The sequence below is a fragment of the Tremella mesenterica genome (assembly GCF_000271645.1).
Source record: "Tremella mesenterica DSM 1558 unplaced genomic scaffold TREMEscaffold_20, whole genome shotgun sequence".
NCBI lineage: Eukaryota > Fungi > Basidiomycota > Tremellomycetes > Tremellales > Tremellaceae > Tremella > Tremella mesenterica.
Window position 1 is genome coordinate 1 of NW_006711244.1, and position 23,658 is coordinate 23,658.

The 23,658-nt window shown below is 46.8% G+C and overlaps 7 protein-coding genes across 7 annotated transcripts; 5 read left to right on the forward strand and 2 right to left on the reverse strand.

The window, feature by feature from the left end:
• Positions 1-102: 102 nt before the first annotated feature.
• TREMEDRAFT_66255 (uncharacterized protein) lies at positions 103-1,753 on the forward strand (the record flags this gene model as incomplete). The annotated part of the gene is made up of 3 exons (XM_007008335.1): positions 103-550; positions 596-1,013; positions 1,591-1,753. Coding segments are annotated over 3 exons (1,029 nt in total), but the record flags the coding sequence as incomplete, so codon positions are not given.
• A 2,886-nt stretch (positions 1,754-4,639) lies between these two features.
• On the reverse strand, positions 4,640-5,931 carry TREMEDRAFT_66256 (uncharacterized protein; the record flags this gene model as incomplete). The annotated part of the gene is made up of 3 exons (XM_007008336.1): positions 4,640-5,349; positions 5,581-5,869; positions 5,902-5,931. The coding sequence occupies 3 exons, from the start codon at positions 5,929-5,931 to the stop codon at positions 4,640-4,642; spliced, it is 1,029 nt and encodes a 342-aa protein (XP_007008398.1).
• A 1,612-nt stretch (positions 5,932-7,543) lies between these two features.
• Positions 7,544-7,849, reverse strand: TREMEDRAFT_19040 (uncharacterized protein; the record flags this gene model as incomplete). Its single annotated transcript, XM_007008326.1, has 1 exon — positions 7,544-7,849. A coding segment is annotated over one exon (306 nt), but the record flags the coding sequence as incomplete, so codon positions are not given.
• A 1,504-nt stretch (positions 7,850-9,353) lies between these two features.
• Positions 9,354-10,685, forward strand: TREMEDRAFT_66258 (uncharacterized protein; the record flags this gene model as incomplete). The annotated part of the gene is made up of 1 exon (XM_007008337.1): positions 9,354-10,685. The coding sequence occupies one exon, from the start codon at positions 9,354-9,356 to the stop codon at positions 10,683-10,685; it is 1,332 nt and encodes a 443-aa protein (XP_007008399.1).
• A 6,231-nt stretch (positions 10,686-16,916) lies between these two features.
• Positions 16,917-17,760, forward strand: TREMEDRAFT_66260 (uncharacterized protein; the record flags this gene model as incomplete). Its single annotated transcript, XM_007008338.1, has 5 exons — positions 16,917-16,989; positions 17,034-17,176; positions 17,230-17,393; positions 17,436-17,533; positions 17,579-17,760. 5 exons carry the CDS (start codon positions 16,917-16,919, stop codon positions 17,758-17,760), a joined length of 660 nt encoding a protein of 219 aa, XP_007008400.1.
• Positions 17,761-18,744: 984 nt separating this feature from the next.
• Positions 18,745-19,709, forward strand: TREMEDRAFT_66261 (uncharacterized protein; the record flags this gene model as incomplete). The annotated part of the gene is made up of 3 exons (XM_007008339.1): positions 18,745-19,120; positions 19,208-19,316; positions 19,349-19,709. The coding sequence occupies 3 exons, from the start codon at positions 18,745-18,747 to the stop codon at positions 19,707-19,709; spliced, it is 846 nt and encodes a 281-aa protein (XP_007008401.1).
• A 724-nt stretch (positions 19,710-20,433) lies between these two features.
• On the forward strand, positions 20,434-21,942 carry TREMEDRAFT_66262 (uncharacterized protein; the record flags this gene model as incomplete). Its single annotated transcript, XM_007008340.1, has 5 exons — positions 20,434-20,448; positions 20,511-21,039; positions 21,060-21,178; positions 21,223-21,358; positions 21,434-21,942. The coding sequence occupies 5 exons, from the start codon at positions 20,434-20,436 to the stop codon at positions 21,940-21,942; spliced, it is 1,308 nt and encodes a 435-aa protein (XP_007008402.1).
• Positions 21,943-23,658: the final 1,716 nt, after the last annotated feature.

Genomic DNA, 23,658 nt, shown 5'->3' on the forward strand with positions numbered 1-23,658 from the left:
GCATATATATACAGTCACCGGAACAAATGCCCGGACGGATGGATAGGCGTCCGAGTACTTTTGTCAGGGGACTGTATATATATCGATAGAGCTGATACTTAGCAACCGCTTGATCTCCCCACCAACTCCATCAAATTGACCATCTCCCCCAACGTGTGCAAAATCCTTCATTTTGGCCTATCCAACGATCTCACTCATCGATGGGATGAACACACCAGTCGGTTGGGTTCGGGCCTTTGGCACCCTTTCGGACTCGAACTCGGTTTCGATGGATATCGGCACGTCGCAGGTTTGACGGGTGATCGCTCTTTCCACCAAGAGAAATGTGTTCCGGATCAAATGTCTACCGATGATAACGTTAACATCATCACGGATCAAGTCCAAATCTTCGACAGAGGAAAAAGGGGACAAGTGTTCCCAGATGATATTCCCACCGATAATAGAGGAAGAACATCTACGTATGATGTACATCCCAAACAGCGGGAAAGATCTTACGATCAAATCGTCACCCATCATCCCGCTTCCAATCTTTCCCATCCGACAAATGATGGTGAGTCTCCCTCGACCATATGACACAGCTCTACTGACTCGGCAGTATGTCTCGAAACGTACGTCGATTCGGGTAGGTTGTGCGATACGTTCCGGGCTTCGTTCAGGGGTGACAAGGTCATTGTCAAGTTGATCGACTTGTCTTCTTATCCCTCTATCACGGCAGACGACTTGTCTCGTTCCTCTACCGATTCGTCTCCGAGACGTTCCTCTATGACCACCTCTGATGTCGGTAAAACACCTCTGTCGAACCTTGACGTTGAATCATCATCATCGTCGAGAACGTACTCGAGACGAGATGCCGAAGAAGCTATACTCTCAACCATAGCCTTATACACCGGACCGTTACGTGAATTACAATCCCGACAGGTACCTTTGTTTCTGGGTGCTTGGAAGTTGAACGGATGTCCGGATGTTGTGTTGATGATGGAGAGTGATGCGGGGGAGAAGAGGAGTGTTTCTTTGTCAGTCTGTCTTTTTCTGTTCTTCGCTGTCGTCGTTGTCGTCTTTCTTCTTCCTTTTCTTTTCTTCGCTGTCATCGTCGTCGTCGTCGTCGTCGTCTTTGTTATCTCTTCTTTACTGTCGCTGTCGTCGTCTTTATTATTTCTCTTCTGGCGGTCACTCACATATCATCCATCGAAAACTCCGAGTCGGTCCTCCCTCTTCCTTCTCTGACTCGTCGACTCGTCCCCTGATTCTCACATGCAAGTGGTACCGTCCCCCTCTGTCTCCGATCCAAGTCTAGTCATCCTAGCACTTCCCTCTCGATCCCTCTCTGTTCCATCCTTGGCGCCTTGCTCGTGTCGACCATTTTCCTTTAGTTTCCGTTTTCTCCTAAACCCGACTTGTACCCTGCTCTAACAGTCTCACACCTTTCACCTCGACTCGTCTCCATCTTGATCATCCACAGACAACTGGCTCACACTTTCCGACTCGCTCGACTGGAAAAAAACCGCTGGCCATGACCATTGTGAATTCATTTGGAGAGCGCTGACCATGACCCTTATCAATCACCTTGTAAGACCGCTGACCATCGCCCAGATCCACCGCTTTCAACCTCTACACAGCCCTCCATTCCGTCGGTGTGATACATAACGACGTCGCCCGTCGCCATGTCCTGATCGATTCAGAGGGTACGGCAAGATTGATCGATTTCGACCTTTCGTTTGCGGATGCGACGGAGAGGAAAAGGGGCGGGAGATGAGGGATGTCGTGCGTGTTTTCGGTCAGTAGCACCCTCTCCCCCCTCCACCCTCCGGTGGGTTTGGGTATCCCCGGGATCGATCATATGCATACGATAATTGTTCCTTTCCTTTCTTCAGATGATTCGGTACTTGATACTTTAGTAAACGCCATTTGCGATCCCTTCCCATTCTCCGTCTTTTTTTTTCTCTCTGACACTTGGGCCAATGGTGAAAAACAGAGGTACCTTAAGGACCCGAACGACTTTTTTCCCGGGCAGGGCGAAAAAAAAAAAAAAAGACTGACCAGGTCAAAATGACATGACCCCACAAGGTTTGGATCGTCGTCGTTAAGTCCTGCCCCATCTAAATGATCGATGCATGTGTATTGACCAGAGCTACATAAAGATCATAGAGGACTCGGGGATCTGACCGTGTTCCGTCCTTTCCTGAACCCCACTGTAGATCCTGACATTTGTCTCTTTGGTTTCCTCTCTTTCCCCACTTCCACATGCGTCCATGGATGGGATGGTCGGCGTTCGGTCCCATACGTATTCCTGGTGTGTGTGCGTGAGTGTAAATGATGTGTATCATGATACCTGAGTGAGTGTGTGGGTGAGTGAGTCGAGTTTGTAAACAATCTCAACCCCCCTAACCTCCTAACCCTCTATGACCCTACATAACGTCCATATCTCCCTCACCCCCTAGCCTCCTTAACCCCTAACCTTATAACCCCCTAACCTCTTAACCCCCTAACCTCCTAACTGTCACCCTCATCATGTTTTTTGTTTTTTTTTTTTCAATCTGGATCGGGATATGAGATATGCGATCAGAATGGAATTTTCAGATTGAACCGAGATTAAGCTTTGGACGGAGATGAGATCAGGCTTGGGTTGGAATCTTCAAGTTGAGGAGAGAGATGAGATCAGGCTGAGGAAATTTTAGGTTGGATTGAGCGATGAGATATGAGATCAGGCTCGGGTTGGAACCTGTAGATTGGATCGAGATATGAGAGATGAGATCAGGGTGGAATCTTCGATTTGGATCGAGATATGAGATCAGGTTGAGATGTTTCAGATTGGATCGAGCTATGAGATATGAGGTCAGGTTGGAATCTTTTAGATTGGACAGAGAGATGAGATCAGTTCAGGCCCAGGTTCCAATGATGAACTTGCAAGGTGTGGAAATGAAAAGTGGTCTTTTCCAACGGTTATGCCACGCACGGGTTAGGCATCGGCATCGGCCATCAGACAAAAACTACATGAAATCAAACTCACTTTCCCAATCAAGTGTTATTGAGTGATATTGTCATCAACCTTGTGATATACATAATCTTTCCCGACATTCTTGGATCTTTACAAGGATCTATCCTTTCCTCTCTCTCCATCTTCATCGTTATCATCACGGTCGTCAGTCTCGTCAGTCTCGTCGGTAGGTCTTGTCTATCTCTGACTGGTTTTAGATATCTTTATGAAACCACGTTTCATCTTCTTCCATTCCTTCCACACTCTCATCGACCTCATCGTCTTCTTCTTCGACAATCTCACCAACCTCACCTCATCTATCAAGCCTCCTCCAGGATCTGACCTGACCTGACCTGGCGCTGTTTCTACTGGCGGACATGGTTACATATCATCCATCAGCGGGACACAGTTAGACACGTTTCTTCAGGATGAAAACCAACAACACAGACGCAATTCCGTCATCTCCACCAGCGGACATGGTTAGACATCATTCATCTTCACTAGCGGACATACACACGGTTAGACATCATTCATCTTCACTAGCGGACATACACACGTTTTGACATTTGGGTCCTGACACTAACCCCCTAACCCTCTATCACCCTACATAACATTCATATCTCCCTTACCCCCTAACCTCCTTACCCCCTGACCTTCTTACCCCCTAACCTCTTAACTGTCACCATCATGTTTTTTTTTTTTTTTCGATTGGATCGAGATGAGATCAGGCTCGGGGTTGGAATTCTTGGGTTGGATTGAGAGATGAGATGAGATCAGGCTCAGTTCGGAATGACCCAAGTGGAAGGTGTTGAATTGAAAAGTGGGAGATGGGGTCTTTGTCCTTTGTCCTGAACGGTTACGCCACGCACGGATTAGGCATTGGGCATCGGGCATCAGGCATCAGATTCAGGTTGAGACAAATTACATGTACATGTACTCAAAACTCACTTTCCAATCGAGTGTCACTGTATCGATATTGATATTGAAATCGGATCTCGTCCGTGCGGTGGTTCCATCTACAAAGAATTCATCACTCATCTCCATATCTACATCATCTCCCTCGAAGCAAAAGCAAAAAAAAATCCATCGTGAGATAATCTCCCTTCGAAGCCAAAAGCAAGAGAAAGATCCATCGCGCGAGACTCGTCCCGCCATCTTGGTCATCGGTGGGATATACACAAAGGAATTAATTCATCAATCCATATCTACATGATCATAATCCCCCTCGATATCTACATAATCTCCCTCGAGCCAATGGAAAGATCCATTCTCCATCGTGAGACTCGTCCCTTGCATCTTGTCCATCGGCGGGATCGGTGGGATATTCACAATGGAATTAATTCATCGTTCATCTACAGAACCTCCCTCGATATCTACAAAACCTCCCTCGATATCTACAGAACCTCCCTCGATACCTACAAGCTCCCCCCCCCGAATTAAAAGCAAAAGCGAAAGTAAAGGAAAGATCCATCGTTCATCCCCTTGACCCTTGCCCTCGACCCTTGACCCTTGACACTTGGCGCTTGACTCTTGACACTTGACACTTGCTTGACACTTGACACTTGACCCTTCGTTCATCATTTTCCAATCCCCACCGTCCCATTCGTTCTTCCCCTTACTCCGCCATCACTCTCCCCTGGCCCCTCCACTCATTTCCCGGTCCCCTTACTCCCCTCTCCCGCTCCCCCGGCTGCCGCCCGCGCGGCCAGCTTGATCTTCAACTCGCGCATCATCTTGCTCCAATGAGTTTCGGGAGTGATCGGACGAGGGTGGTGCCGCCGCCGCCGGTGGTGGTGGTGGTGGTGGTGGGGGAGCCGACCCAACTTGGGGTGTAAACTCCTCGTGGTGTGGTGTAGACTTGACTTGTGGTGTAGACTCGACTTGAGGTTGTGGAGCCGGAACGGGTTGAGGTGGAGCTGAGTGGAGTTGAGGTTGTGTAGACGGAAGGAGTTGTGGTAGAAGTTTAGACTCGAGTGGAGGGGCCAGATGAAAGTTCATATTCACCGTCAAGTGGTTGATCGACATCTGACCGTTACCGTTGTTCTGGATCGTGGGCGTGGACGTGGACGTGGTGTCGATGGGATTGACGAGGTTCAGGTTAGGATGGACGAGGTTCAGATTGGAATCGATAATGGCGTTGGAGTTGGAGTTGAATAGGTTCAGATTGGAATAGGAATCGACTTTGGACTTGGAGCTGGTGTTGGCGTTGGACTTGGAGTTGGAAATGGATAGGTTCAGATCGACGTCGGAGCTGGAGTTGGAATTGGAACGGGAGTTGAAACTGGAAGTAGAAAGGTTCAGATCGGGTATCAACGAGTTGATCGATATGAGGGAGTCTCCTTCGTCGTCTTTGGGGTTGGTGTGGGGGTGGAAGTCTGGAAATGAGCGGCGGTCCTCTCTTTCTCTTTCTCTCTCTCTCTCTCTACCTCTCTGGCTTTTTCTCTCTCTCTCTGGCTCTGCCTCTGCGGTGGGAAGGAGTCTCAAGATGTGCACGCTCGTCTGTCGGGCTTGAAAGTAAAGAAAAGGAGAGTCAGAGAAGTGTACGTTTGTCGGGAAACAAGTGTAAAGAGGAAAGAAGAGGAAAGGAGAGAGGTAGAGTTACATACCATGGAACGGGCCATTGCCAAGTGGGACCTCTCCCTGAGAACGGTCATTGTAATCACCCTGGGAAAGATAAACGTTATTGAAACCATGACTGTAATTGGAATTGTAATCGTCATTGGAATTGTAATTGTGATTAGAGTAAGAGGTAGAGTCGCACTCGTCCAAGTCGATCAAGGAGTGAACAGGCGAAAGAGGAGCAAGAGGGGGGAAGAGTTTGAATTCCCAGAGATGGGTGAAGACGTAGGAGCCGTCCGGGGGTGGGGAACCGCATTGGCGTGGGGAGGAAGCCAACTTTGCGCACAATACCAAATCTCTTCACGCACAACACTGTCACGTGACTGGTTGATAGGCATGCATACATGTTGTTAGGCGTGCATACCACGTGACCCGCACGGGCCTCCCTTCCAACCTCTCTGTCCTCTGGTCAAAGTGAGTGAACCGTAAAAATTGATAAGTCCATGTTGTATGCATAAAATCAACCAGATTCTTTTATAGACATGTGGAGCACTTCCTCCTCTATCTGTCAGTAAAGATTTCACACTGAAATCCAGAAAACTCACTGAGATACATTGATCTACCTTCCACCCCCCTGTCCACCGGTTGAATCCTGTTGTCCTGGCCTATACTCAGCAGGGGGGAATTCCTGTCTCATACCACCGTGCCTGGCCTCTAGGACGCTCCTTTCTGCAAAGTTTGAGCCATTTCCAAGCCCTTCTTGAACATACGGCGAAGGGTACACGGGTGGATAAAAGGTAGGTGGAAAATTCGAATAATTCGACACAGGAGGGTACATAGGTGGCCTCTGGTACCAATTAGAGGGGCCAGGGGCTCCTGGTATGAAGTGGGGAGAAGGGTGGAAGGGATAACGATGATATTGAGGTATTACCTGCATAAATCAGCTGAGAACTTTCATAGATCGACCAGGAGAAGTGAGGGAAGAGATTCCAATGAAATGCGTACTGGTGGAAGTGTCCCGGCCATCTCAGAGGCCGTCCTGGCCATCTCTGCAGGCCTCTGTGTCATCACAGAGGCTGATCCCATCATCACCAGAGGCCTCTCCACCATACTTTCTGCATTTCCTTCTCTCTCTGCTTGAAATCGAGCTAATAACTCTTGTTCTCTCGCGGCCACTGCTTTTTTTGCTGCACACATGTAGGTAATCGCATGTCGCTTGGTACACAGGTCACATTTAGGGGGGAGAGGGCGTGAAGGAGCAGATTGTTCGCTTTGTGAGAGAACTCGACCAGTACTTGCTTGAGGAGGGCGATTACTTGACGATTTTGAGATATTCGAACCTGAAGAGGGAGGCCTCTGAGGTGGATTTCTTGAATACATTGGTGTAGGTCAAACCACTGCTATTCCTTGAGAAGCAAGAGAAGATTGGGAAGCTGCAGCCTGTGTAGCAGACGCTCGAATGGCCATCCTCGCACGGAGACCAAGATTAACAGGGGGATCAAGTATGAAATCGCGGGAACCGTTAACGACCTCGAATTCGTCTTCAAGTCGATGAACTCCAATGGCCCGAAGAGCAGTCGGTTGTACTCTGCTATTGGTATCTTCAAGATGTTTATCAAATCCATCATGAGGGAGAAGTCGCCAGTGGTGATGTATTTGGTTGATAGTCAATACCCCGTCATTTCTCATGATATTCGTCATCATATGAGCACAGGGGAGACCCATTGAAGCTAGAAATCGTCCTGAGCAATTGTGTATTCGGTCAGGCTGACCTAGAAGCTTAGTTGCAAGTCGAATTTGATTCTCCAGGGCCTCAGCAGCAAATTTTGAGATGTCTCGGTTGATAATACTCAGCATTCGATCCCCCAACGCTGTTCGTATTGTCTGTTGACCATTTTTCAATGTAATACTGTCCCACTGTCTCTCCAGGAAGCGATCTAGCTGAGGAATTACTTGCCAGAGGGTTCCTGTATGACTTTTCAAGAAATCCTTGAAGGAACGATGTTCTCCTAAGATCTTATTTTCCTCTCCCTCAAAACAATTCTTTTTGTCACAGGCGTGTTTGATATTCTCTCGCAGATGCCATGTGCAGTACTGCTGTTTCGCATTTGGTAGGTATTTTTGAAGAGCGTTGGCTAAGGCTACCTCACGATCGGTTATTACCACTTGAATTCGATGTTTTAAGGGACCTATCAAGTCGAGAAAACTCTTTCTCGCGACCCCGTACCAATCTGTAGTCTCGCGATTGATAAAAGCAATGGCCGCAGTAAAGGTGAGGTTGGTTGCTGTCATTCCTGTGATGTGGAGCATTGGAAGGCGATATCGGTTGGTGTTATAAGTGCAGTCCATCATGAGAACAGTGGGATAAAGATGAACCAAAGCTCTTGCTTTATGAGTCGTATAAATGAGACCAAGAGCTTCGTTTTTCGAATTAATCAGGCCTTTGAAGAGACGTTTTTCCCTTTCAAGATGTAAAAACAAACTTTTGGTCACTGTTCGTCCACTCATTCGGTTCTTCTCATACCTCCACTTGAAGTTTGACACATCGACAGGGGTCAGGAGGGGTTGATCGGGGTGTTCCTTGAGTAAATCGATGATCTGGTGGACAGAGAACCCTTTATCAATGTATTCCTGTAAAAGGGAAGTGATCTGAGGGGTTCGCGAGTGTTTTCGAAGGTGTGAGATAAGCAAACTTTTGACAGGAGGGTGGTTATGATCATTACACATCGTATGAAGCAGTACTGGTCGAAATCCATCTGCAAGGGCGTCTTCCTCTGTCACCCGTGAGAGTTTAAGTCGAAATGGACACCCTAGTCGCTGGGTGTGAGGCTGACGAGCTCGAACCTTGTCATATTGAGCAGAACGACCAGATCGATATTGACCTCCAAAGACACAGTTTATTGTCATGTACTGACGCTTTTGATTGCTTGAGTCGGTTACTAAAGCAAATCCTTTGTTTCTGACGATAATATCAAGTTTATCACGAGCAGAATTGATAGATGTTTGAGGGGGGAGTGATAGGGGAGCATGATGAAGTGTGGGGACACGAGTATGTGGCCCAAATTCGTCTTCTTCGATATCTTCAATATTGGGGTCAAACCCGGGGTTTTTTTCACTGTTTGCTCCTGAAAGAGGTGAGGGAGGGGCAAAAAAGTCGTCTGCAGTATCGGCAAAGGGAGAAACTGAGTGTATGTCGCGTAATGGTGTTGATAAACCAGAGGGAGAGGGAAATGGCGAATTATCTTGCTGAGTCTCTGGTATAATGATCTCGGACAGAGTAGACGGGGTTTCTTCCTTTATGAGTGGTGAGAGAGATGGGGGGAGAGGTGGGAGTGACCACTCATCACTTGAAGAGTCACAGAGGTCGATTGGTTGAGAGGATGACATGATATTAAGAGAGATAGAGGACTAAAAGGATCAGTTTCCCTCTGAGGAGAAGTATAGAAGGAGGTATGTACCAGATTGTGGTTATCACAAGGTATTTTGGTCAGGAAAAGTAGCAGAAGGGGGTAATGGAGTGTGCTGAGAACAATGAAAAAGAGTTTAGGACCGTAGCTTGTCTCCTGTGGGCTAGAGAGAGTAACGATGTTGATTGGTGTTGATTGATGTTGAATGAAAGTATGAGAAGAGTTGAAACTGAGGCCCGTGCGGGTCACGTGGTATGCACGCCTAACAACATGTATGCATGCCTATCAACCAGTCACGTGACAGTGTTGTGCGTGAAGAGATTTGGTGTTGTGCGCAAAGTTGGCTTCCTTCATCACCAACTTTACATGCTTTTCCATTGAAAACCACTCTTTCGCCACTCGGTCACCACCATATGACCTTAGGAGGTCCATCAAGGCCCAAAAGGCCTCTCCCTTCTCCTGTAGATCTCACCACCCCGACTCCTCCTAAACAAACAGGTCCATTGGATCAATACTTTCTCTTCAAACCGGGACCGTCACCTTCCAAGCCTGCCGATCACAAGGGAAAGGGGCGTGTTATCGACCTGACAAGCGATACGAGCTCAAACAGTTCAAAATTATCCAAGGCTGCAAGTACGCGTAGTGCAAGTGACGAAGATCTTCCCTCCGTATACGATCAACTCGTCAAAAGTTGGTCTCAACAAGGTATAGCTCATAGTCTCAAGACTAAAGTTTCTCAGACTCAACCATCTTCTCAAGCTCAATCTTACCCTCATGGTAGCAAGTTGAAGACTGAACCTATATCTCCGATAACCAAACGACATAAGAATAGACCTGCAACCTCTCAAAACTTCGTCGCTTCATCATCTTTGACATCAGACCTTCCAAGGAAAGCGAAGATATACCCTTTGAAAGGACACGGTACCTTCCACGATCCTCTGGAAATACTTTCTAGCGAAGGATCATCTTCATCTGGAACTCCGAGAGAACCTCTTATAACTCTTCCGAATCCTCGGAAACCATCCTCCGTCCCCGTTTCCTCAATTTCAGTCCCGCCAGCGAGACCACCGACCAAGGATTTACACGAAAATTCAGCTCTAGTCTCCCAGGTTTCTCTTCCTCTCCTCTCTGATATCACCTCTGTCCCCATTACTGCCAGCCCGTTAAAGTCACGTCCAGGTCGGGGCGCTTTTGGAAGTCACGTCAAACGCTCCAGCATGTCACCAGGAGCCCTCAAGGGGAGAAGCATAAATCCCAACCTAAGTCAAACGTCTTGTATCGATACCTTCGCCCCTAAAGATGATGCCTATCATCCTCACTCCACATCTGACCGATCTCAACCTTCAAAAAGAATAGAGTTGAGGAAACGTGATAATGCGATCAACTACGAGATTCCTGCTCTAGATGCTGAGCACTGGCCAATCGGTCCACGCTCTCACACCATCAGTTCAAAGAAGGAATCTGCTCCTCGAGTCCAACCTGTACATCCCGTCCCTGCCCACTCATCTCCACCAAAGACAAGTAGTCCTCTGACACCTGTGGAATCACAAGATTCTCTGTGGAGTTTGAACCCTTCTCCCGAACACCCACGACCTCAGGCGCCCCCCGAACCTCTCACAATATCGGAATCCATGTTCGCCGAGTGTCACGAACTACGTCGCGACACCTCGATTACTCCACCAACAATGACCCTCCTTTGGCCATCAAAACCCCATCACGCCTTAACCTCTTTACTCTACACGTAACTCAGGACTTCTGACACCAAGTACGGCGAAGTTAGACGGAGTTAGGCTAAGTAGGAACAATGGGAGCAGAAGTACGGCGAAGTTAGACGGAGTTAGGCTAAGTAGGGACAATGGGAGCAGAAGTGCGGCGATGTTAGGCGGAGTTAGTCTAAGTAGGGACAATGGGAGCAGAAGTACGGCGAAGTTAGACGGAGTTAGGCTAAGTAGGGACAATGGGAGCAGAAGTGCGGCGATGTTAGGCGGAATTAGTCGAAGGAGGAAGAGGATGGCCGAGGGCTCGGGGAAGTTGGACGAAGTGCGTTGAAGTACGTCAAAGCGCGAGAGGGTTGGATGAACGTCTAGGAGGAGTAGATAATATTAGCTGAGAAGATCGCTGAAGTTCTTCAGCGATCCTTGATTGTTGTCAGTAGAGAAAGACAGATAGAGATAGCTATATACAATTCGAGATACATCGCCATCAGTAGAACAAAACCCCAGTTAGAGTAACTACGCCGAAGTACGCCGTAGTTACACTCCTTTCGACGTCTGCGCCCTCTCGGTTGGGTGAGACTTCAACTCAGGAGCATCAAGTTAGCCGAGGTTCGTCGACCGTCGGTCTGCCAGAAGATAGTTGTTCGACGGCCGTGACACCGAGCATGAAAAGGACAGACAGGAGCCAGCATCCGACGAACCTGAAGAACCTGTTGAAGAGTCCGATATTGTAAGTCGTCATTGTCCTCGTCTGTCGACCTACTGATGCGCAGTTGGATGAGTTTGCAGAATTCAACTTTGCCGCTTCACAACATTCCCAACATTAGCAACCAAATACACCGTCCAAGTCTATCATCAACACTTTTACCACTCCCAGATCCACTCGTAAACATTCGGTGCCCCTTTCTTCCTCACGCAAACACCCTGCCAGGGCTTCTTCTCATCCTGCTCTTAAAACCCCAGTTAGAGTAACCACGGCGAAGTACGCCGTAGTTACACCCCTTTCGACGCCTGCGCCCTCCCGGTTGGGTGAGACATCGATCAAGAAGGATCAAGTTAGCCGAGGTTCGTCGACCGTTGGTCTATTAGGAAGTAGTTGCTCGACGGGCGTGACATACACCTACATTGAGATACATCGCCAGTAGAGAAAACCCCCAGATAGAGTAACTACGCCGAAGTTCGCCGTAGTTACACTCCTTTCGACCTCTGCGCCCTCCTGTTTGGGTGAGACCTCGCCACCGAAGAGACAAGTTAGCCGAGGTTTGTCGACCGTCGGTCTATAGAGAGAAGTGTACAACGGCCGTGACACTTCTGACAGCGTAGGTTCCAGCTCTGCAACTATACGCTTGATAGTCTCGTAAGAACGGTTGTAATCGTGCATATATATATATATACAATTTGTATGAATCCCCCCAGCCGCCGGATTATGATCCATACAAACCTAGGATCTCTCGTCTTGAAGGGGAGGAGGACCAGGGATTTTTTGGTCAATGTCCACGCCCTTCCTGGTTTTGTATTGCCCCAGCCGGTCGAGCCAAAAGTGATTTGAGAATGCATACACTTGTCAATGGTTTGACTTTTGTGAGATATTCTACCTTTTTTCCAATCTCTTCCACATCTCTCTCCTCTTACAGACCCTCAGCTCTGTGGCCAAAACCGGTCTACCTCTCTCCCCATCAAACATTGTTACTACTCGTTCCCACCAGGTCCTTGAACGCACGGGATGTTCAAACGAGAACAAATTTGTTTACGAATCTCATCACGTCCACCTTTGTTGACATTCATTCTCCCATTCACATACCTAACCTTCACCCAAAATGGAGGCCGCCATGGCATATAAACAGGTTGATCCCTCTCTAAGAGCTTGTGAGAAGTTGCAAATCAATTTGGTATTTTCCCATGTCACTCTTCATGACCGATTGAATGAAAACCAACCTTCCCCTCTGGTATCCGTACCCATCATCGTTTCTCCATAATTCAAGAACAAGTTGTTTTGGAAAAGATAAACCAATATGCAGCCAGGGTTACTCTTCTCACTCCCAAACATGTCTGTCACTTTGCATCATCCCTCTCCTCTGCCTTGAGATCCTCGGTGTAAATTTGGACCTCAAACTTTTCTCAATCGTTATTGGGATCCTGTCTCCTCCAAGTTCTATCGAGTTCAGGAGGTTGTGAGGATCCGGGGTAAAACACAATATCAAACGATGATTGCATTCCTGTCTCTAGTAAATCTCAATCATCTCTGCAATTCCTTGACAAATGCTAAGCTTCTTTAGGTCAAAGAAACCTTTGAAGCTGGTAATTTCTGACCAGAAAACATCTACAATGTTGATGCAATTGGGGTTTGACCTCGCCAGATCTTGCAAACCATGTCGTGTTGCTCTCCAAGATGCTCCCATCAAATCCCAAGCAGCTTTGCCCAATGCTATTCACATCACTGTCATTGCAACAATCTCAACCTCTGACACACCTGTCCCTCACTTTATCATCTACCCAGGAATGGTTCTCAGAGATGGCTGAAGGAGTGCTTTGACCCATCTACTCGTGATCGGGCAGAAAGACAACCTCGGCTCCTTATACTTGATGGTCATGAAACCTATACCGATATTGACTTTCTAGACGCTCGCTGGGAGAAAAAAACATTCTATGGCGGGCCCGTCCGGACGCGGACGGACGCATCAGCTAAAATTTGCCACCGCGCGGACGGGGTCCGTCCGGCCAAAACTGCCACTTTGGGCAACCATCCCGCGCCTCAGAGATTGAATCCTAATGCATCCGCCTGCAATTCCTAATGCCATTAGAAAGGCTATGTCGTATAACTGCAGTTATACTCTTAAACAGAGCCAATTATACCTTAGTTATACGACATGAGCTTTCTAATGCATTAGTAGTTGTCTCATTGCCAGAAGAATTGCACTTTGAGCCGTTTTAACTCTCTTCATCATCTTCATACTCATCGTTGTTTTTAATAGTTTATTAACTCTTTTATATACACCAATATGCCTCGTCATGCCAAACAAAACCCAAACTTGACTACAAGCACTCCATATGTTACGCCTCAAGCCAGGAACGCTGTTGATGGAACGGTTGATTTGGAACAATATAATTTGTCCGCAAACAGCATCAAACAGTACAAAAGCCGACAAAAAAAGTGGTTTTCATGGGTAAAAAGCAAGCCGTGGCTAACAGAGTGAGTAAAGGACCCACTTCTGCCAACTTCTGCCAACTTCTGCTCATTTTTGCTCGCTTTTGCTCGCTTTTGCTCATTATTGCTAAAGTTAGCATAATTTGTGACGCTCGTGCGTGATGTGCAAAGGAAGGGTGTTTTTGAGTCATCAATAACTGTGTGCTAACGTATAGAGCTACTGTTACCCCGCAATTGGCTTTATTGTTTTTATATGAAGTTATTTTGACGGCTCCAAAGCAAAAAAACTCCAAAAGCTTAGCGATAGCTGAGGAAGAAGACGATACGTTTGAAGATGTAGATATGAGCAGTATTGATAATACTTTGGCGGAAGATCCTTCTCAATACTCTGACGAAACGGAACAACAGCGTCTGGTACAAACGCAGGCCGAAATAGACCACCTCTTGCTGTCAAGACCAGGCCCTTCTTCAAGTGATCGTGGTCGTGCAAAATCCAGTAAGCTTTTGATTCAATTTTCAGTATTGCCGCTCATTATACAAGCTCTCACTATCATTTTGGAATGTCAGCTAAGTTGGTCAACGGTGCATGGCTGGGTAGCAGCACTTGTGAATCTTTGGGAACAGCAGGTCAAAAGAGGAATCAACAATTTTACATGGCCTCGAAGCGTTCACACGGCTACTATCATCTCTGTTTTACAAAAATTCACAGAAAGAAGGAAAAAGTTGCTTTTTGAGGACAAAGGCAGACGTAAGTGAACAAACATTAGCAACACCTGACAGATAGAGCTGTTTTATGATGGTTACAAAGATACCAAGCAACTAGCCAGCTCGTTTGCACATTACATGGAGCGAAATAACGAGGAAGGGCTCCGAGATGCCCTTGCGCAAGCCCTTGGTGTATATGGAATACTTCGAAGCGATAACCAACGTCGAATGCTTCTATCAGACCTTTCCTCAGAAATCGCGCTTAATGAAGGTCCAACAGCGTGTTTGCTAGTTGTTCTTGTCTTACATTCAAGTAAAACAAACGCATCTGGCAAGGCAGAGGATGCTGCGTTTATTCGGAACAAAGATTTGAGTGTATGTCCTGTCTTTCTGCTAAGTTTGTATCTGTTTGCTCGGTATGTGTCAATTCAAATACATAAGAGACTTTGGACTAATAAATAGCTTTTATTGTGGCCCTTCTCCTAGTGGATTTCCAAATCTTGCTACTCGTGCAAACTGGTACGATCTTCCGCTTTTAAGCAACGCCAAGAACAGATTGAAAGAGGTGTCATATGACACTCAAAGAAGAGCAATCAATGAAGCGCTTAAAGCTGCAGATGTACATACCTATCAAAAAACGCACGTTAATAGATGACTAGGCGCACGTCTTGCCGAACAAGGAGGTGCTTCTCCGGATGAAATTGCTCGAGCTGGTCATTGGGCGCATTCGGTTCTTGAAATTCACTATCTTACACATATCCCTCGTAAAACTTTACGAGCTCTTGCTGGTTTCCCTGTAGAAGGGAAAGGATTTTTCTTACCACGCGCTGTTACTCCTTCTTCTACTCTTTTAAGGAAAGTTTTTCCCGATGTAGATAAATGGTAAGCTGTCTTGTTTATAAAGAATGTAATTAACTTATTTAGGACGGCTTTGCTGAACTCTCCTATCCATCAGCAGCAGGAGTTAACAGGCCGAATGTTTTTGCAGACAATAGCGTCTTTACGAGAAGTGTTTCTTCAAGATATTCCTCACTGGCGAAAACTCTTTCCTTCGTTATATATTTTCAACCATCCACTCTTTGCCGATGAAGAGTACAAACGTTTTGAAGGAGAAGCACTTACACGTACAATCAGTAATGAGCAGAGATATGATGACCGGATAGCTCAAGCTCTTCCAATCTTGCATGAACTTTTGCAAACTCAAACTCGAGCTCACCAACAATCATTCCAAGACATACTTTCGAATGTTCTTCAGCTAAATCAAAGTCAAATTCAAAATCAAGAACAAATAAAAGCTGTGTCCGACGGTATTACGCTCATTCAAACTGCTCTTAGTCGACCCGTCATCATTCCTGGCCCTTTACAGTCTTTGCTTAGCGATATGACCAGAGATTTATCAAATATGGACGTCCAACAATCATCCTCTTCATCATCGTCTTTGTCTGCACCAGTGTACTCAGTACCACCCTCGTCAGCAACGTTTCCTTCTTCTTCCAACAGTCTTGACTCCTCTTCTTTCATTCAACTCACACCATTTACCATGAGTCGTTCTGTGTGTACGGTCCAGGAATTATGGCAAGAATACACCATTGGTCTTAATGGACGCCCATCTGTTCAGTCTCGATACGAAAACGGTGCTCATGGACTAAAGGATGCTGGTGAAACAGAAAAAAGGTTTTACCGAAGACGAATGGGCGTCATTAAAGCTGTTAAAGAGTTAATGAAATCAAGGGAAATCACAGGAAGCGAAGCAGCAAAACTTTTAGATGTTCATAGACAAAGCTTAAAAAATCCGTCGTTAGATGCGTTACAAAACTGGTTAAGTAAGGCCTCAGCTATAGATATGCTATCTATGTAGAAATTAGAGTAAGTATGCAATATGTAGCAGGTTTCGTCTTTTGTCCGCTTATTTTTGCTGATTCCTGCTCACTTTTGCTCATTTCTGCTCGCTTTTGCTTATTTAAAGGGACTTTGTTAAACCCTGGCTCGTTTTTATTGAGGCGTAGTAAAACATCAAAGGATTGGTTCATAATTTTGTAAAAGTGTGGGAATAAGTACGCCCCTGCTTGATTGGGCCTGTCTCAGACACGGCGTTTGAAAATCGTTTCCTGGAAGCGAGCTTGAGGCAATTCAGGTAATTAGCTGTTCGCTTAACATGAAACGCAAAATTGTTGTCTGTAGTGAGGGTAACCCCTCCTTTGGTTGTCAAGATGTTGATTAAGAGGTTTTTCACCGTTGTCACATATACCAATGGTCTGCTGCTGTTTCTTCCCCACATCTCATCATTTTCAACTGTTTTCACGGCTTGATACTTACAATTTTGAATGCCTAACGTGAGACGTAGTCTTAGTACCTCATACATCGTCAGTAGACCCAACAATAGCTCCCACAGTTGCCAAAGAGCTCAAAGTATGACACGCTCGCCTTCGAACCAGCCTAAGACTCCTCGTGGTATGCCAATGAAGTTTGGAGATACAGTTGTTGGTTAGTTACGTTAGTATTTTGTTGGTTAAGCTTATATGATGTAGAATTTGACGCACAATATACGTGGGACGTAATTGTTGGCTTATCCTTGCGAAAGTGGCCAAATTCCAACGTAGATTCGGTCGTTAGAATCCCAGATGACAAGAAAAGTTCGAAGGTAGCTATTTTGCCCAATGAATCGTCGAAAGTTAGTCCTTTATGTTGTTTTCATAAGTAAAGTTTTGGATCTAACATATGTAGCTAAAAAACCATCGAGAGGCGTTTAATCACGCCGTTAGCCCTAATGTCTGGCGAAGAACTGGTTCTTTGTCCTGCTCTCAGTGTCAAGGCCGTCAAAATCGCTCCAATTCGTGTGCTTTTGGATGTTTGACCGTTGGTGAGATACCTACTGGTGCGTGCTGCGAGTGTGTGGCACTTGGTACGTCAACACGATGTGATTTTGTTAGTAAGGCGGAGATCAAAGTGGACGAGCGAGCGTTCCTTGGTTCACTTCGTGAAGAGCTAGGTTCAATTAAAGCGGTTGAAAATCAGGCTAAGCTAGCTGGTAAGTCTGTTATCTATCATTTACGAGCTTAATCTGACAGACTAGCACAAGGTGGATACAATCTCGAAGCTAAGGGTATTGCTGGACAATTAGAGATCATTAGAACACGAATTTCAGATCTAATTGCAACACAAGCCCAAGAACTCGCTCCCGATGACGCCTCTGTGTTAGAAACTCCTCGAAAACGTATGAGGAAGTCAACTCAGGCTGAAGCTAGCCCCTTCTAGTGGTTAGTAGTGTTTGTATGCAAGCTATGGTTAGTGTTGGCAGAAACGAGCAAGAATGAGCAGAATAGAGCAAGAGTAAGCAGATGTTAAGACGCGATTTCACTGCGAACGATCGACACCATGAGTCACAATTTCGCTGCGTCAGTTATCGACATGATACCCGGACGGGACCTAGGACCCCCGTCCGGACTGACTCAGGGTTCATGTCGTATAACAATTCATTTTCCAAGATGTATGCCACACCACATAACCCACCTACTAGAAACTTGAAACTCTACTACCCCTTCACCCTCTTAACACATCTATCCATCCATCATGCCGCTTTGCTCAACCTGCAATACAGCCTATCCCAAACTCACAGAGAAGCTCTGCGGGCTCTTTGAGACAGTCTCAGAATGGGCCAAAGTAGGTGCCTGAAGTGGACTGACAGCCCTGAGATCCCTCAGTCACGAGTGGTAACACGTACCTGGGCTGATTCAAATTTCAATAGTACATGGATTACGAAATCAATTAGAATCGACACGGCTGAACGTACAGGGTTGATTCCTTTTGAGACAGTCTCAGAATGGGCCAAAATAGGTGCCTGAAGTGGAGTGACAGCCCTGAGATCCCTCAGTCACGAGTGGTAACGCGTACCTGGTCTTATTCAAATTTCAATAGTACATGGATTACGAAATCAATTAGAATAAATAATCAGATCCAGGCTGCTCCAGCTGAGACCCTATCTATGGCTGCTACTGCGTAGTGACAGCTCGCCCGAAGTTTTCAGGTGCGTGATCAAGGGTCTAGCTGTGACGGGACTTCCGGGCGCATGGTGAGGTAGACAAGCGAAAGAATGACAAACATGTATCCGTGTCCTGGACTTCAAGGGCTACTGACATTCGTTTTACCTTCATACATCCACAGTTTCTCACTCTTTTCTCTTCCAGTACTTCTTCAAATCCTCACCGTCCGTCCATTGACCACAGTACCTACAACGTTGTCATGTCCGCCTCGCCATCATCGTCCGTCATCGAACCTTTACCCGATGATATCGAACCGTCTGACCAATCTCTTCGGTGGGCTGACGAGATCGAATCAGACCTCACCAAGATTACCGGTCCTTACGGTCTCGAATGGCTCACTTCCCGCAAAAACGATCTTATATACGCCAACAAAGAAAGCATCGTGAAGCATTGTGAAAAGTATGGTGGTGATCTTCAACGCCCATCCCATGTCCCAGACCGATTCTTTCCCTCTTCCGCCGCTCATTACGGTCTAACGCAATACATTTTAAGCCGCTCAGAGTCAAAGAAGATAGCAGGCACGGTTAAGAACTTTGTCTGCAATCGAAGTCACAAACGGTCCCGTAAACGGACATGTGAAGGCTGCAAGTATCGCATCCCCGCTTTTTTCTATGTGCCATGAGTGACTCACTCCCAAGCTGGGGGCTTATCCTGACAGACAGGGCCGTCAGAGCTCTATACCCGAAATGGAAGTGCTCTTATGCAACAGAGAGAGATATGCCAACTCTGGCTTTCAGTTGGTCAGACTTGGGACGGTGCAACAGGTGTTGGGTTTGTCGTCGAGCTGGACATGATGGTTGCAGTTTAAGCCGAATCCCACTCAAAGAGTCCGAGTCCGAGTACGCTGGACCTCAGAACCCAATTGAAACAAGGATGGTCACACCCGAAGATGTTATGAATAAACGTCAACGCCGTAACCCTCCACGAGCCCCACCTCCTGACTATCGTCTCAATCACACGCTCTCGTCGGACGATGAGTCCGATTTTGAAGGGCCCTTCACACCTGATGATCTATTCGACAGCCTCGCCACGAATATCCAAGCCGCTCGTGGCAGATACGAAGACATGCGGACCGCTCATCTGGATGCCGAACGCCTCATTGCAACTTTGAAGGCAGAAAACGAAGCGTTATGTCATGGATTAGAAGACAGGCTTAGTAGATGATTGTAACGGTACTGGAAACACGACGACTAGGTCGCAGGTTGGGTCGAACTCGATGGAGGTCTCGTGGAAATCTAGGGGCTCTGGTGCTAATGGATCGTGTCTCCTCTGCAATCGATGTAGCCAAAGAATGATATTGAAGAATCAGCAAAGTTGGTACTTTGCTGATTGTACTATATACTGTCTACAGGTATCCGTGTCCTCCTCTCAGTTCCTACTGCAAGCGTCTATGTACATACTCGGACAGGTGAAAAACCGCTTTTGAGCAAACCCAGTGGGGAAATCTCGAAAAGGGAAAACCCGTCCCTACCTACTGCAGCACTGCCTCCAACTCCCGCCGTTCTCCTTCCTAATCCGTCGAACTCGATGGAGTTCTCTCGATTCGTTGTTACTCCGTAACAAGTTTCCCCCCCTGTCTCAAGGATCCTCGCCGAGGATCCTGAATTCTGTAACTAGGTGATTCAGATGGATTGCTCTGAGACACCTTTGGTGCGCCCTGACGTCACACCCACGCTAGTGTGACGGTTGCCATGAAACACGTCACCCGCACGGACCTCCAATGTGACCGAGAAATTACTGACCAAGTCTCTTTCTGTCTCTCTCTTCTTCTTTCCTCCTCATTCCTTCTTTTCCTCTTGTTCGTCGTTCTTTTCACTTATCTACCATTATCCATCCATATCTTACCTATATCTTAGCGCATCCTTCCAACTCTGACCTGTCTGTGAGCATGTCTAAGCGTACTGTAAGCAATTCTCTTCGAATTCGATGCACTTCCTCCTGTTTATCACTGGCTGACGAGATTAGTTGTCCTCGTCTATCTCTTCTCGTCAAACTCGGGCCTCTACTACGGCAATCCTACCTGACGTCGACCCCGAGCTTCTCATGCGTCAAACGAAAAGAATGAGAATTACTTCCCAAGCGCCAGTTCCCTCTCAAACTCCATTGGTTGACGCTTCTCGAAGGGCTCTCGACACCATTAAGGATCGATATCAATCCGGCCCTTCTCGCGACCAACAATCGTCTCTTCTCGATGACGAGGTCATCGAGCAATATATCGACTTCGAAGGGGGGGCAGGGCCATCTGCCACTGGTGAGAACCCATCTCCTGCGAAATCTGTCGAGTCCGAACACGGTACCATCGTTGAAAATCAAAATTCTCCTGGTAATAAGTCCCCTGTGCCACCTTCTGATTATTCCGAGGGGCTTGTCGAGGTTCCCCATGAACTCGAAACCATTTTTCACGCCCCTCGCAAGGTTCCGGTCAATGATGAACTTGCTAAGGCTCTGGATGCTCGAAAAGACTCGGAAATTGGTGAGATTTCTACAGAATTCTGTGCGTTTCTGACTCGTCAGCTACCCTCTGGGCCCGCCTTTCTTTCTCCTCTGTTCGTCACGCTCTGAAGGATGAAGCCCTCGATCGCTTTCGCGAGACTGGGGCCATCAAGCCCACTGTCAAGTGGTTTGGTAACGCCGTGAGCTTTTTCTCCTTCGTATTCCACCAAATTCTAACTGTTAGCTTGATCGCTTGGCCCAAGGTTGGCGACTTCGTAACAAGAATGGCGCTGTTGTCCGTCTCGAGGGTGAGCTTTGCTCCGATTGCCAGCGTCGTCTCGATGGTGGAGAAGATTTTCGTGTAGGTTGTATCGGTCCTCGTGAGTCTTCCTACTCTTCCTGTTCGATATTGATGCAACTTAGTTGGTGGTGTTTGTGGAGAGTGCTCCGCGAAGGGAACTTCAAAGTGTTCGGTGAAAACCAACAATCCCGAGTCCAAATTTCGCGAGGTATCTATCTTCTTCCTTCGAACTTGGTCGATGTTGATGTAAAGGGTATTACTGTCGGAGCCCAGACTGTTACTTCCAAGGTTACCTTCGTCCTGGAGCACGAACTCTGTGCTGTCTCGGCCCGATATCGATCCCTTTCCTCCCAGGATCAATCCTCTTCCCTTACTCAACTCTCCGCTTACATCCATCTTTTCTCTTCTCTTCTCCTTCCTCTTCCCCCAGTACATCTGGGTCTTTACAAATCCCTCCATCTCATTCCTTCCGACTATGTTCCTCCTTCTCCCTCTGAAACCTTGGATCATCTCACCTCCGCTGGCGATCCTACTGGATTGAGTTCCTCTCAGCCAGTCACCGGTCCCTCCTCTTCTCCCCAAACTCCTCTCCCCCGCAATGTCATTCGTATCCCTGCTTCGGCCCGTCGTCCTCGAGCCAATTCTACCGCCTCCAACTTTTAGCGTGTTTATATCTCTCTAATTGTAGCTATATTTCCTGTGTATGCACTTATTTCCACTAAATTCCGTTGATCTTGATCGAGTTCTCACCTTCTTCTGGGGTCTTTTTTCCTCTTTTCCAGAAATTCACCAAAAACGGCCAACTCTTCTACATTTTCTCGTGGTTCCCAGTCATAGGCCGCATTCCCTGTGTATCCTAACCATTTCACCTTGAATTCCTCCTTTCCTCGTCGAATTCTACTGTCCACAATTGCTTCCACATGGAATTCCTCCTGGCCGTTTATTACTACAGGTGGTGGGGGTTGTATCTGTCGACCTGGTATCATGTCTCTAGGATATGGTTCCAACAACGTGACATTGAAGACATTGTGCACTCTCATTGATGGAGGTAGATCTAATTCGAAAGCATTTTTCCCCACTCTCCTTATGATCTTGAAGGGGCCAACGTATTTTGCTTCTAATTTTCGACTGGGTCTTTCCGTCGTAAGATACTTCGTACTCAGTAGTACCTGTTCTCCCTCTCTGAATTCTTCTGGTATACTCTTGTGTCTCCTGTTGTAGTATTCGGCACTAATCTCATTAGCCATCCTGACCTGTTCTTGAACAGCCGCATGTAACTCTCCCATATCTCTCCATTTCCTCTCCAACTTGTTTGACTTTGATCGAATATCGTGCGAATGGATGTCGTAGTGTGGCACATAGCCGTAACAGGCTTCAAAGGGACACAGACCGTGGCTACTATGTGGCGAACAGTTATAAGCGAACTCAGCAATTGGTAGAAGTTGATCCCAATTGTCCATGTTGTAGTTTACATACATTCCGAGCAGGATTTCCATCTGTTGATTTACTCGCTCAGTTTGTCCATCTGTTTGAGGGTGATACGCAGTCGAGTATAAGTTTTTTATTCCCAGGAACTGACATATTTCCTTCCAAATTTCCGCTGTAAACTGAGTTCCCCTATCTGATACGATTGTTCGAGGTACTCCATGTTTTGAAAAGATCTCCTTGATGTAGATGTCGGCCACTTTGTTCGCTGTTAGTCCAGTTGTACATGGAATAAATCTAGCCATCTTGGTTAGTCGATCGACTATCACTAGTATCGCGTCAAACTCGGTCGATTTTGGTAGGGGTCCCACCATATCCATAGAGATATCTGTCCACGGGAGTGTGGGTACTGGTAAAGAGACTAGATGTCCATACGGTTGATGTCGATGAGTCTTATGTCGGTTACAGATCTCACATCCTTTTACGTATTTTGCGATATAATCGTCCAAATGGGGCCAATAATAGTCCTCTTTGATCATAGTGATGGTTTTGTCTCTTCCTGGGTGTCCTTGTCACGGCCGTCGAACAACTATTTCTTAATAGACCGACGGTCGACGAACCTCGGCTAACTTCACGCTCTGAGTCGATGTCTCACCCAACCAGGAGGGCGCAGACGTCGAAAGGGGTGTAACTACGGCGTACTTCGGCGTAGTTACTCTAACTAGGGTTTTGTTCTACTGATGGCGATGTATCTTGATTTATAGCTATCTCTATCTGTCTTTCACTACTGACAACAATCAAGGATCGCTGAAGAACTTCAGCGATCTTCTCAGCTAATATTATCTACTCCTCCTAGACGTTCATCCAACCCTCTCGCGCTTTGACGTACTTCAACGCACTTCGTCCAACTTCCCCGAGCCCTCGGCCATCCTCTTCCTCCTTCGACTAACTCCG